Genomic DNA, 13,010 nt, shown 5'->3' with positions numbered 1-13,010 from the left:
TATTTGTAACTGGTGAATGAAATCATTCGTATCAAAGCGCTTCACAAAGGCATATTCATGAATTTTGGCCTTATGGAAGAGTTAATTTGATTGAATTGGTTACCTTGAATCTATTAATAGATATGTAACTTTTGTTAAAGTATTATGTGCTACAGTGGTTCTTACGCTGACTTTTACATTAAATTATACATGAACTTGATTTAAAGATTATTTAGACATTATTTCACTTCGAAAACAATCCGAATAAATAGAAATAACAAACAAATTAACAAATAAACGAATGAATTGATGAAGATATGAACAATTAAAGAAAGATTTGGATTAATAAATGGTTTGGAATGATATTGAACATGTAGTTTTCGATATAAGTGTGTTAATTACTTTAATATTAATGTAAAATAAATTTTTCCAAAGTGATTTGCATGTTGCTGTCTTTATTATTTTTTCTTGTCACCGAATACCTTCGATTTTTTTTCTTTAAGATGCTGAAAAATCTAAATATTATTGTTTTTAATATACTTACATTAATTGGAGAAGGACTGTACATATTCATTGACCTGTGCATTAAAGGGAAATCCATTATTGATCACAAACTACTCTACAGTGTGAGTAAAAAAAAGGGTAACATCTAGAAAATTGCTAAATATGATAAAAATCATCTGTGAACAGTAAATTAGTATACATCTTATAAAAGAATGTTTTATCCCAAATCATTTGGTATCAGTTGTGTGTGGTATGTGTTCATGTTTGGATGAGCAGGAGACATTGTTTCAGAGAGTGCAACAATCCTCGGCCAAAGTATTGCAGATGAGCTGTTGGAATAAAACAATTGGGATTGTCCGGTCATTAATTCGGTCTTTGTAGATTCCATTAACATCCCTAAAAAATTAATCATCGCTCAAAATACACGGGGGCGGTGGGCGATACGCCCCCGTGAGCTCCATAATCGCCCCCGTTAGGTTGCTCACGGGGGCGATTGCAAAATTGAAAATCGTCCCCCGTGGACGATGCTCCACATCGTATTTGGGTTACCCCCCCCCCCCTTACCAAAACGCTAGATCTGCCCCTGTGTTTTGGAAAGTAAAGTAAAGACTAAAAGTAAAGAAATAATGTAAATAAGGTTGCTCCGAATAATAAGGAGGACATTATGTGCAGAACGGGAAGAAATGGAGAGAATGTCATGACGGGGATAAAAGTCAATAACAGCTATGTAACAACTAAATTTCTGTTAAGAGGGAAAATGCCGACTTAAATAAATAATAATGATAAAATACCAAGGAATTTAGGAGTTTCATGGGTACCAATTCAATGGAAATTTGTATTAAAAATAAGAGCCCCCGTCAGCACTAAAAGACCCCCGTGAGAAGGCTCACGGGGGCTCTTTTTTTTTGGAAGAGCCCCCGTGGACAAAAAATTAACATATTAATATCAAATGGCAAGTATCAAAGAACATTTGTGTGCTTGTGTGTGTGTTTGTAGGTGTGTCTGACTTTGGCTCTGCAAAAAGCACATACAATGCATCTCATTTGATACATTCAAATAATTTCATCACTTTAATACTTTTGCGCAAGTCGAATATGTGTAATACTGCTCTAGCGCCGAAGGCTACAGACTTTCATAGAGAACAGGACCCTGTTTCATCAATATTTTATCAATAACAAATGCTAACTTTCTATGACAAATTTTGCTCTCAGCCAATTGAATGCCACGATTTCAGAAGCGTATAACAATTAATGTAACCTGTTATTGATAACAAGTTTCACGAAGCAGGGCCCTGGTAGGCTAAAAGTTGTTCACTTTTCATATATTATAGTCGGTCATGGACCCATAGGCATGATGATGCCAGACGTATCATGTAAAAGGTTCGCATGTAGAAAATTCATCAAATAATCTTTAACTTATCAACCTGGTTGACTGACGTAGTTACCTCTCCAAAAAAAAACAATCCATGACTTCATTACGTTACGTTTTTACCTGTCAATAAAACAAACGCAACAACTGAACGTTTTAAAAAAAAAGGCCACCAACTTTATTTCATCAATTCACGTAATCAAAGTTGAATGCCTTTCTTGAATATATTTGACAGAAAGAGTGAGTGATGACGCTGTGACATTTTCCAAGTATTCTTCCGATGTTTATTTCATATGTCAATTTGAAGTCTAATTTGATATCACTTTCGTAACTTTTAAAGATAAAGGTGGGTTCTGGTAAAAAAAAAAAAAAAAATTCTCACAAAATCAAACGAAACTTTCACTGAATGTTCAAGATTACAAATATATGTCATTTTCCAAACAATTTTGGTAGAAAATGTATACTGGCTGAGTAATGAGCATAGACAGATTAGGAAATCAGGGTTAGTAACCCCAACACCATTTGTGTAGTCCCATATACATCTTTCTGTGTACAGTGCTTGTTACTTTACACAGACTGGGCCAAATTTATATTTTGATTTTGATGACCTTATAACTTTGCAGTACACACCAATACTTACATGCTACATGATCAATTTTATCTTTCACAATGCAATGGGATTACCAGAACCCACCTTTATCTTTAACAAGTGCAATTGTACTATCCTAAAGCTAGTCATGCGCATTATTTATTCTTCTAACGCACTGACCTGAGAGTGGCATTCTTAGTTTACCTTCTTCACACTTGTATATTACCTTCTTCACACTTGTATATTACCTTCTACACACTTGAATATTACCTTCTTCAAACTTGTATATTACCTTCTACACACTTGTATATTACCTTCTGCACACTTGTATATTACCTTCTACACACTTGTATATTACCTTCTACACACTTGTATATTACCTTCTACACACTTGTATATTACCTTCTACACACTTGTATATTACCTTCTACACACTTGTATATTACCTTCTACACACTTGTAAATTACCTTCTACATACTTGTAAATTACCTTCTACACACTTGTATATCACCTTCTACACACTTGTATATTACGTCTAATTGTTAAAAAATGTTCTTATCTTTATCAAATATTCTATTATCATTCATTCATTTATTCATTCATTTATATTCCACAAATTGTTCGAGTTTGTGATAGATACTTTCATTGATTACAGATTTGCTAAACAACTTACAGAGAATGGTTAACATATGACAGATTGAGAACTAGAACAACAAACTCATGGGGAAATGTGGAGGGGTCTACAAAGAACATTAGTGTAAGTTAAATATAGTCCCATGAATTAACAAAATTATTCGGCTATGTATATTAAACAAACACAACAATATATATGAACATTGTATACAACAATTAAATGTGAATATTGTTGAGTTAGAGCGGTGAAAAACAAACAAAGCAGAATCGTCAAACACGCAAGATTTACGCCAACGTACATTAAATTACCCTTATAACATGTAAGCATGAATATTAAAGCTTCGGTTGGCTACTATGTATGTGTAATTATTTGAACAAGATATATTTAGGTTCATTAAATGATTAATAAGTCATTATTGTTCGAGTTGACTGATTTGATAATCAGGAGGGTTATTCAACGTCCCCCCTTCAACTTTTTTGGGGGGATAGTCCCCCCCCCCGTAAGATTTGAAAAAAACGGTAACAAAAAGTGCAACACACTTATAGGCTGTGGAGGGACCAAGTGTGCAACGTTTAGACTAATGAACATGCAAAAACCTTCTCGCTCGGTCGCTATACGCTTCCTCTCATAACATCCTTCAAAATGTACAAGAAAATAATTAAAAAAAATCTGTATTCCGTTGGTATCACCGTGATACCAACGGAATACAGAGTTCCCTCGCATTTCGCCCCCCCCCCCCCATTCCGGTCATGAAAAGAAATCGCCGCCCCTGGCACTAAGGGTCAATAGCTATAGTAAAGGCCAAGGGTTAGTTAGTCAGCGTAAGCTTTTGGCCGTAGAGTAATAGTTGATGTATTTGTTTCCAACAATTAAAGACGCTCTGATTGATTGTGGATTTAGCTGTCTCGGGTTCTGAATAGTTTGAGAAAATCTTCTCTTGTTTTCAGAACATTGCCGTCAGATTACAATACGGAACTTGGAGGGCGATGTTCCCGGACTTGCAACCGAAAGCATGGCATTCTGGTTGTCGCATGATATGTATAGTTCTGTCCCGAAGAGAGAAGGAGAGACGCAGAAAACATGTTAGAAAGAGGTATAGCGGGGAATGACAGTGAGAGGGGGAGAGGGAGATACATTGAAGATAATACAGAGAGAGAGAGAGAGGGGGGAGGGGAGGGGAATAAAGAAAGAAAGAGACAGAAAGTGGGTGCCGTCAGAAGGTTTGACAGGGTGTGTGTATGTGTGTGTTTGTGTGTGTGTGTGAGAGAGAGAGAGAGAGAGGGGAGGGGAATAAAGACAGAAAGAGACAGAAAGTGGGTGCCGTGAGAAGGTTTGACAGGGTGTGTGTGGGAGGGTGAGAGTGTGGGTGTAGGTGTGACAGAGACAGGGGGAGGGCAGAAAGGAGCGGAAGAAGAGAGTGGCGATAATAATAGTAATATAATATTAATACTACAATGAGATAGAAACGCGTCATACAGTCATTAATGATGTTTATAAACACTGTAATACCCACCGCACAATTTGCAATAGCATTTACTATGAACACTTCAACTTCTTAATTCTGAGTGATCGATGATTTTTATAATCAAAATTCTGATGGAATTCACGCATTTTTGGAGGAGGAATAATTCAATTGGCTCACAATCGTAGTGACGTCATGCCAGTAGTGCGATTCTCTACGATTTTAAATCAATTCGGCTTTTTAAAATCCCTTTTAAGAGCCTTCAACAAGAATATCTTGTGTCTTTAGATTTGTAAACCTATATATTATTGTCATTTCTTCTAAAATCGGATGACAGGGAAATCGTATAGTGTGCGTTTTAGGCTTAAATGACAATGTGATCTAGCAGGTCTGTAGTCAAGAAAATCAGACTATGAAAAAACAAGCAAACCAACATTTGCTTGTAAAGGTTTCAAATTAACGAAACGGATATCATTGTTTTCAAGAAGTTACAAAAGGAGAATGGAATAAATAAATAACTTGCCAATTCTTTTTTCAGAATGTGTCAAACCACATCAACTCTCCCCTTCCCCGTAAACCCGTCCCTTCCCCGTTGCAATATATACATTGCCATGAGTGAGGAGCCTTAACAAGATTGTATGAATTTATTTTTCTGTATTTCGGGAGGAGGGGGTGTTGTTGCACTACAAGCTGGCACACTCTTTTATTTGAAAGAGGGAGTATTCACCTCTGTGCTCCGCTCCACAAATTTTCTCCATTTTTCTACTAAGAGGATGGAGTCAGCCCCAGACGAACCCATAGACAAATGCCAACAATTTTTTGTATTTGAAGGTGTGTCCCCCCTCCCCCCATCCTCACAAACACACGCACGCTTAAATAGCTAACATTTCTCTTTTATTAAGAAAAGGGGTGTTCCCCTGCGAATGCCAACGCATCCCCCCTCACATGCACATACACACGCACACAAACGCACATCCCCCCACACACACACAATACAAGTCAACCATTTACCTTCTTCTGTGTTGGCAGCCTTAAATACAGATGCTCCATTAGGGAGACACAACTGGATAAAGAACATGTTATTTTGCGGAATCTCTTTATGACGACGCGTCATGTAGGAAGGAAAGGCCTGTCGAATCAACGAGGGAATGAAAGTAAGTTCGTGGTATTAGTGGAGAAACCAACAACAACAAAATAATCATCATCATTTTATTTTTACCGTTATAACCATTATTATTATCCTCATAGTCATCACTGATAAAACTATTATTACTCCTATTACTCTTACTACGATTATATTTGTGATGGTGATGGAAGTTAAGACGATGAGAAAAACGATAAAACGATAACGATGATTGGGATAAGGGTAGGCATATAATGATGACTGTAATTGTTATATATAATGATGAAGATGATGATGATGATGATGATGATGATGATGATAATAACAGTGAACTTACGACTACGCTAAGAGAACCATCATCGTCAGCCTCAATGCACATCGGACTATCATCGGACGATTCTGGTGTTGAGATGGAGACTGGAGTACCATCAACTTCACTATCGTATATCCGTTCGTATTTATTGATAGTCACGGTCTCTGCCAACAAGAAGACAACAAGCTCAATAATTAATTTATTCATTCTTGCACGAAATCAGATTTGGACCGGTTCTGTGCACTATTATTTTCACCTGAATGTCCTCGATCGAATGGCTCAATCTAAATGACACCACGTTTGCAACGGGCTTATGAATCGGTCTTCGCCCACACGAAGACAAAAGCCCCTTAATCAATTAATTCATTAATTATAGTAAGAGATCGTACTTAGACATGTTTTGTGCATTATTATAAGTCTGAATGGCATCGAATGGCGCAATCGAAATGACATTGCATGGGCAGCGGGCTCAAGATTCACTACTTAAGCTAAGCTCTATATTACGTGATCGCTTGATGGCGTGAGTCTGCGTAGAGAAGTAACGCACACATGCAGGTCCGGGTTACTGCAAGTCACGTCACAGGAAGATCATGCTAAATGAGGGTTAGCCTAAGCTGATGAGACCTATAATTCTAGTCTGAAGGCACAGCCTCCTCATTCTAACTTATTGACAATAAGCTAAATCATTGATACAATTGCGCATATAAGCAAAACCCACTGAAAACAAAGTAAAGCAAAGTAAATTCGAAGTTTCAAAGTACATTTTTATAACACTACAGTAGATTGGGGAAAATGAGTATTGTAAAACCGGTCACTCAAAGATTTTTACTTTTTTCAGGCTCTTCACCATCATTTTGAAGCGCAATTTCTGTAGGGCTTCAAGATCACACCATATCATAGGCACTGATAAAACGTAGGGCCATGCATTTCATATTTGTAAAACTGGAAACATCCTAAAAAACGCATTTAAGTTCTCTGTCTGCGAAGTGGTAATTAGGCAATGTGTCACGCACTGTTGGCGATGTGATCATGAGATGGCGCTGTGCAATAAACAGTATGCTAGGGCACAAAGTCCATCGGTTCACTATCGTTTTAAAATACCAATTTAAATGTTGGGTAATTTTACAAATTGGTCGATGCCTTGAAACGTTAAAGGGGTAGTTGAGTTCTGTTTTCAGACCGCAAATGCCTTCAAAGTGCATGGTTATTGCTCCATTTCTGATCTATGACATTTCTAGTGCCTTTTTAGAACCTAAAATTGCTATGAAGGTAATTTTAGACCCCAAAATGTGTAAACTTTAGCCAATACGATCATTCCAATTCGGTTCCACTTAAACAAAATCCGGTGACAGTTAATTAATTATTTAATTACAAATATCAGTACATGGGCCGGCTGGTTGTGCGTAATATAACTGACATGAAAAAGCTAACAAAAAGCCAACATCGGCATTGGCTGGATTACGACGTAAAAGGCGTAATTTCATTTTGTCAACGGCTTTTTCAAATTATGTAATATTTGTGGTGGTACACAAGTATTAGAAAATGTTATATTTATATATTTCAGCCGTCTCTGAAACGATTTTGATCAAACAAAGATGATTTTTTTTTTGGTCATTTAAATTGTATGTTCTTTCAAATTTGACACTCAGTTTTTCATTATCTCACAACAAATTATTTTGTGTGGCGCCCTCAGCAACAGAACTCAACTATCCCTTTAAGCCTAGACTAGTTAGTCATTGAGAAACGTACTTTTACATAGAACGTAGGTCGCCTTGTCGTTGTCGATCTCCATGAATCTGTCTTGTTTTTGTGGAAGTATCATTTGCACTTGAAGGGAAGAATCATAGGAATAGACAAGATTCACTCTGAAAGCACTCTTCCTGGGAATGACTGGTGTGCACGAGTTCTTCAATCTTTCGCTAGGTAATTGTTTGCTGAATATGTTTTCCACAACTGGCCGGTTACCTGCAATCGAAATAGATAAAGTGTGTGTGTTTGTGGGTGTGTGTGTGTGTGTGTGTGTGCGTGTGTGAAAGGGGGTGTAATAACTGCTCATGGTGAAAGAATATCTATAGAGTAACATTTCCAGAATCCCATCAATATTATTATATCATGCGATTGAAAATACATCTGAAGCAATGGCTTTCTCGCATGTACAAAGTACTATTACGGTAGAGTGCATACAGCCTCATTGCAGGCTATGAGTTAAGTAGAAATCTATCAAGGTATCTTTTTTTTCTGCCAATCTAGTGCACTCTTGCGGTGTCATTCAACTCCATTTCCCCTCCTAGGTTTTCTTGATTTCCCTCTTTATAGTATTTCCCCCTTTCTGTCTATAACCATTCCCATTATTTTGAAAGCGCTATTGAATTTAAAATGACGACTCCCATGGGAGGAAACTACAAACTTCAGAGAGATTGTTTTCATTGATTAGCATTCAGATCGGGGTCATTTTTTAACGATATATTTAACTGGCTCACATTTTTCACACATCATTTCGATTAAAGTTTTTTTTTACTTTCCTGCACATGCCCAAACCTAAAACTTAATTTTCAAGTATATGCACGGGTCAAAATAGCTTATGCATGCATGTAAATGAAAGCAAAACCATAGTAGTTGCTCCAAATGTTTATACTATCTCCTAATCTTATCTGTTCAAAAGTAAGTTGATGGGCAAGAAGAGAGAAAGAAAATACCCTTTTCGTTGAGATGAAAAGCAAACAGCCACGTTTCCTCCTGTTTCCTCTTAATAACCTAAATTTTGAAGAAAAAAAAGAGTTAATTTTAGGACTCGTGATTACAAATTTCTTTACCACGAATGTCGGTACGGATATAGAGCTTTCCTTTCGAAATGATTATAGTACTATAAGTTCATAGCCCTCTGTTTCCCTTGTTAACTTAAAAAAAAAATAAAAAAATAATCGTATCATAATATTGATGATAATGAGGATAGATGAATACAAACAAATGAATATACAATTTAATAAATATTGTCTTTAAAACGAAATTATATTATTTTAAATGTTTATAGAAATATTAATACTAACGATATTTATAATATTAATAATAATAATTATCATATTAATAATAATGATTATAATACTGATAAGTTTAATGATAATAATGGAAATAAATAAAATGATAATAATATTAGCAATAAAAAAAAATCATAATTGTAATCATTATAATAACCACGATCTTAGTAAAAAATAATGCCCGATCAACTAACAATAATGAGGAATAAAATAAAATGTATTCTTACCAAACCAATCTGAGTGCCAATATCTGAGAAACATTCTAGAACTGCTAGCTGGTTAGCACGGCTTATGTCTGACTGCAGGTTATTGATGCTTAGTAGTTCATCACAGTTTCTGCAATGACGTTATTGGAGGAGATACATTAGGCCAACAACAAAATCATTTGGTTGTCCTCGACCGCCTACTCTTCATTTTCGGGCCGCTCGATTTTTTTAATTTTTTTTTTGGTTGGGGGAGCAATCTTTAATGCCAAACATACCATTTTATGCATTCTGCAAGGATCAAAATGCGTCCCGTTGCCAGTTTGGTCTTTTCAGTACGCAACTCTGTATTTATTAAACTTACCATTTTTATTTTTCTATGTCAAAATGACGTTTATTCAAATCAGATTCTGAGCATTCTTAAACTCATTTTAAGCCCAATCTGTACTAGTTTACAGGAGGGATTTGACCACCCTGCAAGGTCACTGGACAGGTGGTTATCTCAATCAGCTCTCAGTTAACATTATATATAGAGGTTCACGGGGGACCAATGGTCACCGATTAGGCATTGTTTGCTATATAGAGGGCGCAAGTAGCTATAAGTAGCACAGTGGGGAATAAAAATGTGTTGTATTTCAAAGCCCGAAATACTCTTTGTGTTGGTCTTGACATTCATAATAAATTCAACTAGTCTTTTACCATATTCAAGTGTTTTATAGACTTTGTTTGTTTAAATCCTTGACATCCCAATGATTTTTGATTTTGTTATGGAAAAATATTCATTAAATTTTTTTTTTTTTAAACAAACAAAAATGGGGTGGGGGGAAATTCAAAGAAAGACAAACAAAAATGAAATTAAAATAAAACAAAACAATAACAAATCAGCCCGCCCGCCCCTACCCCAGAGAAGCAATCGAGGACAACCAATTTTTTTTTTTTTGCCTTATGGCGAGACAAGCCTTGCTGCCTTCAAAGAAGACGAAAGACTCCATGCATGGCTGATCATCAACGAAACGGAGTTAAGTATTTTGTCAACTCTGTTTGTCGCTACGGCAGGCAACCAGTGAAAATGAATTCGTTTTATGGAAACACAAACATTATTTTAAATAAACATTACTTTGTTTATCCTGCCTCATTTTTCCTGATTGAAGTGTCAAATGAAAGGGCAAAAAGTGAACTTTTTAGAAATGTAATTTTCTCTTTGAAATTCATATCGCCCGCCAAATGACTTTTTGGTACCCTCTCTTTAAATTGTTTTTAATCACTCTTGCGTGAAATATGCATCATATGAGTTGCATCAAATGAAAGAGAAGGATCTAAGCTTTACAAATATGTGTCATAAATAATTGTGATTAAGTTATGATAAAACATCGATAATTCTCAGTTTCGTTTTTTTCTGGGGCGCACTGTATATATAAAATTATATAGACATATAAATTATTTACATATAAATATATACCTAGTACGTTTTATTTTCATCATTGGGGCCTATAACTCACAATCATAGCTTTCATCAGAGCCAGAGATCCCTCAATTTATCACTCTTTGTTTTAGTTCAGGCTATTAATTTAGCGTGTTCAAACAAATTGATATGAGGTACTCACCTTCGTATTTCTTTTTGTAACGTTTCTGTTAATATAATTCTATTTTATTTGTATCATTCATTTCGTGAAATCATGATTGCCAAAAGTGAAATATATGTGAAATATGGGACAACAAACTGAAAATAAAATTGAATCAATAAGTTATAAATCCTATTTACCTCAACCCAACAGTTCTTGCCAGTCCGGTGCCATCTAGGGTCCTGAACTCATGACCACCCTGACTAGAATAAAGAAGTGCTCCAAACTCCGTGAGAGCATGAGATTTACCAGGAATATACTGAACAAAGATCTTCCGAAACGCAAGCCCATGTGAAGATTCGATCTGAAAATGTAAACAACAGAATATTATATTCAGTAGGTTTACGGTTGCACCATTTGAGAAAGAATAGGGGGGGGGGGGGTTAGTTCGTCCTGAAAAGGAGTACTGTCGGTAAGCTTTTATTTTTGAGTGTGTGTGTGTAGTGTAAACTTCCTTTCTTGAGTGTATGTGTGTAGTGTAAACTTTCTTTCTTGAGTGTGTGTGTAGTGTAATTTTTTTTCTTGAGCGTGTGTGTGTGTGTGTGTGTGTGTGAGTGTAAACTTTCTTTTAGAGATAGAGAAAGCGAATGCTCAATAGTACCTAAAGGGTCGGTGATTCAAAGGGAATGAGGGATGTCTCCAGCTGGTAAATATGTAAAAGGGGTCGTCCCCTTCCCCCAGATATATTTAAAAATCGCTAAAAAAATTGTCTAAATTAACGATTTGTCTCAGCCAATTGAGAGGACTAAAAAAAGGACTTAGGACAAAAAAGTTAAAACTACAGAATACAAATTTTCTGGCGCGGTCGCTGGGCTGCCTCGGAGAAAAAAAGGTATTTTTCAAAGTTCATCGGTTGAAAGTCGCTAACGCAGTGCTACGTCAGGGAAATGACGCTTCGTGTGGAGCAGAATAACAAACAAAAAGAGTTTGACCATGGAGGATCGATTCGTGGTTTCTCTTTACTTCCTCCTTCCTTTAGGCGACCTTCCTCTTTCCTGTTGTTTTTAACATTTTATTTTATTCCACAATCGCGTAAAGTCAGACTAATTACAAATTAAGTAATGATAGAGGACCTTGTACGGGACTGCAACTTAAGGTCAAAGTTGGGTTCAAAATACTCTCGCTTTTGGAAGCTTTGGAAATGCAATCTGTTTATCAGGCTAAAGCGTCAAGGGAGAGGCGGTGATGTATATATATTTATATCTTTTCATCGCTATTGGTGAATACAAAGATTAACAAGTATTTATCAAACTTTCAACGCTATCATATTCCCATTCTCTCTGCACTTTTTTGTTTGTAACTTTGGGCCTTTAGCTATTCACCGCGGTTCTTACCGCAGTGCTATTACTCCATACAACTACTGCTTATAGATTGCTTACTTACAAGCATACACATTCTTTCCAAGCAGTCAGGTAAAACAAACAAACAATAAAACAAGAAAAAAAAAAAACTCTTCCGTTATTGGTCATCATGCATTGAATGAAAACAAGGGCTTCCCGGTCACTTACGGTTTTAACAGCACTTTACCGGGGTGATTGCCGCCGTGCTGCGGTCATCTACACTGCTTATTCCCCTGTCCATAGGAGAAATGAGTTTGTGCCGACTTAACAGAATTAATACTTGTCGACCTACCACTTACCATCTCTTCACCATCATGAGGTTCACAGGGCGTCTTCTTCTCTGTTGCGGTTATAACCGCGGCTTCCTCGTGTTCGTTACTCGCCTCGACCACTTCTTTCTGTTTCGCCTGCGTCGAAGAAATAGCAGCTTCGGAACTCTCAGTGTAATCTTCACGCATGTTTGAATCAACTCTCTCTCGCTCGGTGGACTGCCCAGCTTGGCTTTGATCACCCGACGCTAACGGTTCCACCACGGGAGCGCCCCCCGACTGTTGATGGTGGGTAGATCCCGCACTTCGCTTTTTTGATGCTTTTCCTCCCATAGTGAGTTATGCTTCTATGCTCTTATTTTGAAAGTCGAAGATGAAGTGTTGCAAGTTTAACTTCACAGTGTGAGTGTAGCAACACATTTGACAAGCCAGTTTTCAAGTTGTGCGCATTGATTTATGTTGCAATCACTGCTAGAAAACCCATCGACCAATGGGAAGAAAGGGGTAGGCCTAGTTACCTTGCATCAGTGCATGCGAATGTTTATTCTTTGAATCAGGATCAAAAACA

The 13,010-nt window shown here is 36.7% G+C and overlaps 1 protein-coding gene across 1 annotated transcript; it reads right to left on the bottom strand.

The window, feature by feature from the left end:
- Positions 1 to 770: 770 nt before the first annotated feature.
- Positions 771 to 12,775, bottom strand: LOC105437773. The gene is made up of 7 exons (XM_030993631.1): positions 12,473 to 12,775; positions 10,974 to 11,137; positions 9,236 to 9,344; positions 8,670 to 8,727; positions 7,723 to 7,938; positions 5,998 to 6,137; positions 771 to 812 (listed from the first exon to the last, which is right to left on the bottom strand). Exons 1-7 carry the CDS (start codon positions 12,773 to 12,775, stop codon positions 771 to 773), a joined length of 1,032 nt encoding a protein of 343 aa, XP_030849491.1.
- Positions 12,776 to 13,010: the final 235 nt, after the last annotated feature.

This window comes from Strongylocentrotus purpuratus, unplaced genomic scaffold (genome assembly GCF_000002235.5).
Source record: "Strongylocentrotus purpuratus isolate Spur 01 unplaced genomic scaffold, Spur_5.0 spur5_scaffold_20, whole genome shotgun sequence".
Classification (NCBI taxonomy): domain Eukaryota; kingdom Metazoa; phylum Echinodermata; class Echinoidea; order Camarodonta; family Strongylocentrotidae; genus Strongylocentrotus; species Strongylocentrotus purpuratus.
The sequence above is the reverse complement of the archived record's forward strand: the minus strand, read 5'-3'. Positions and strand labels throughout refer to the sequence as shown.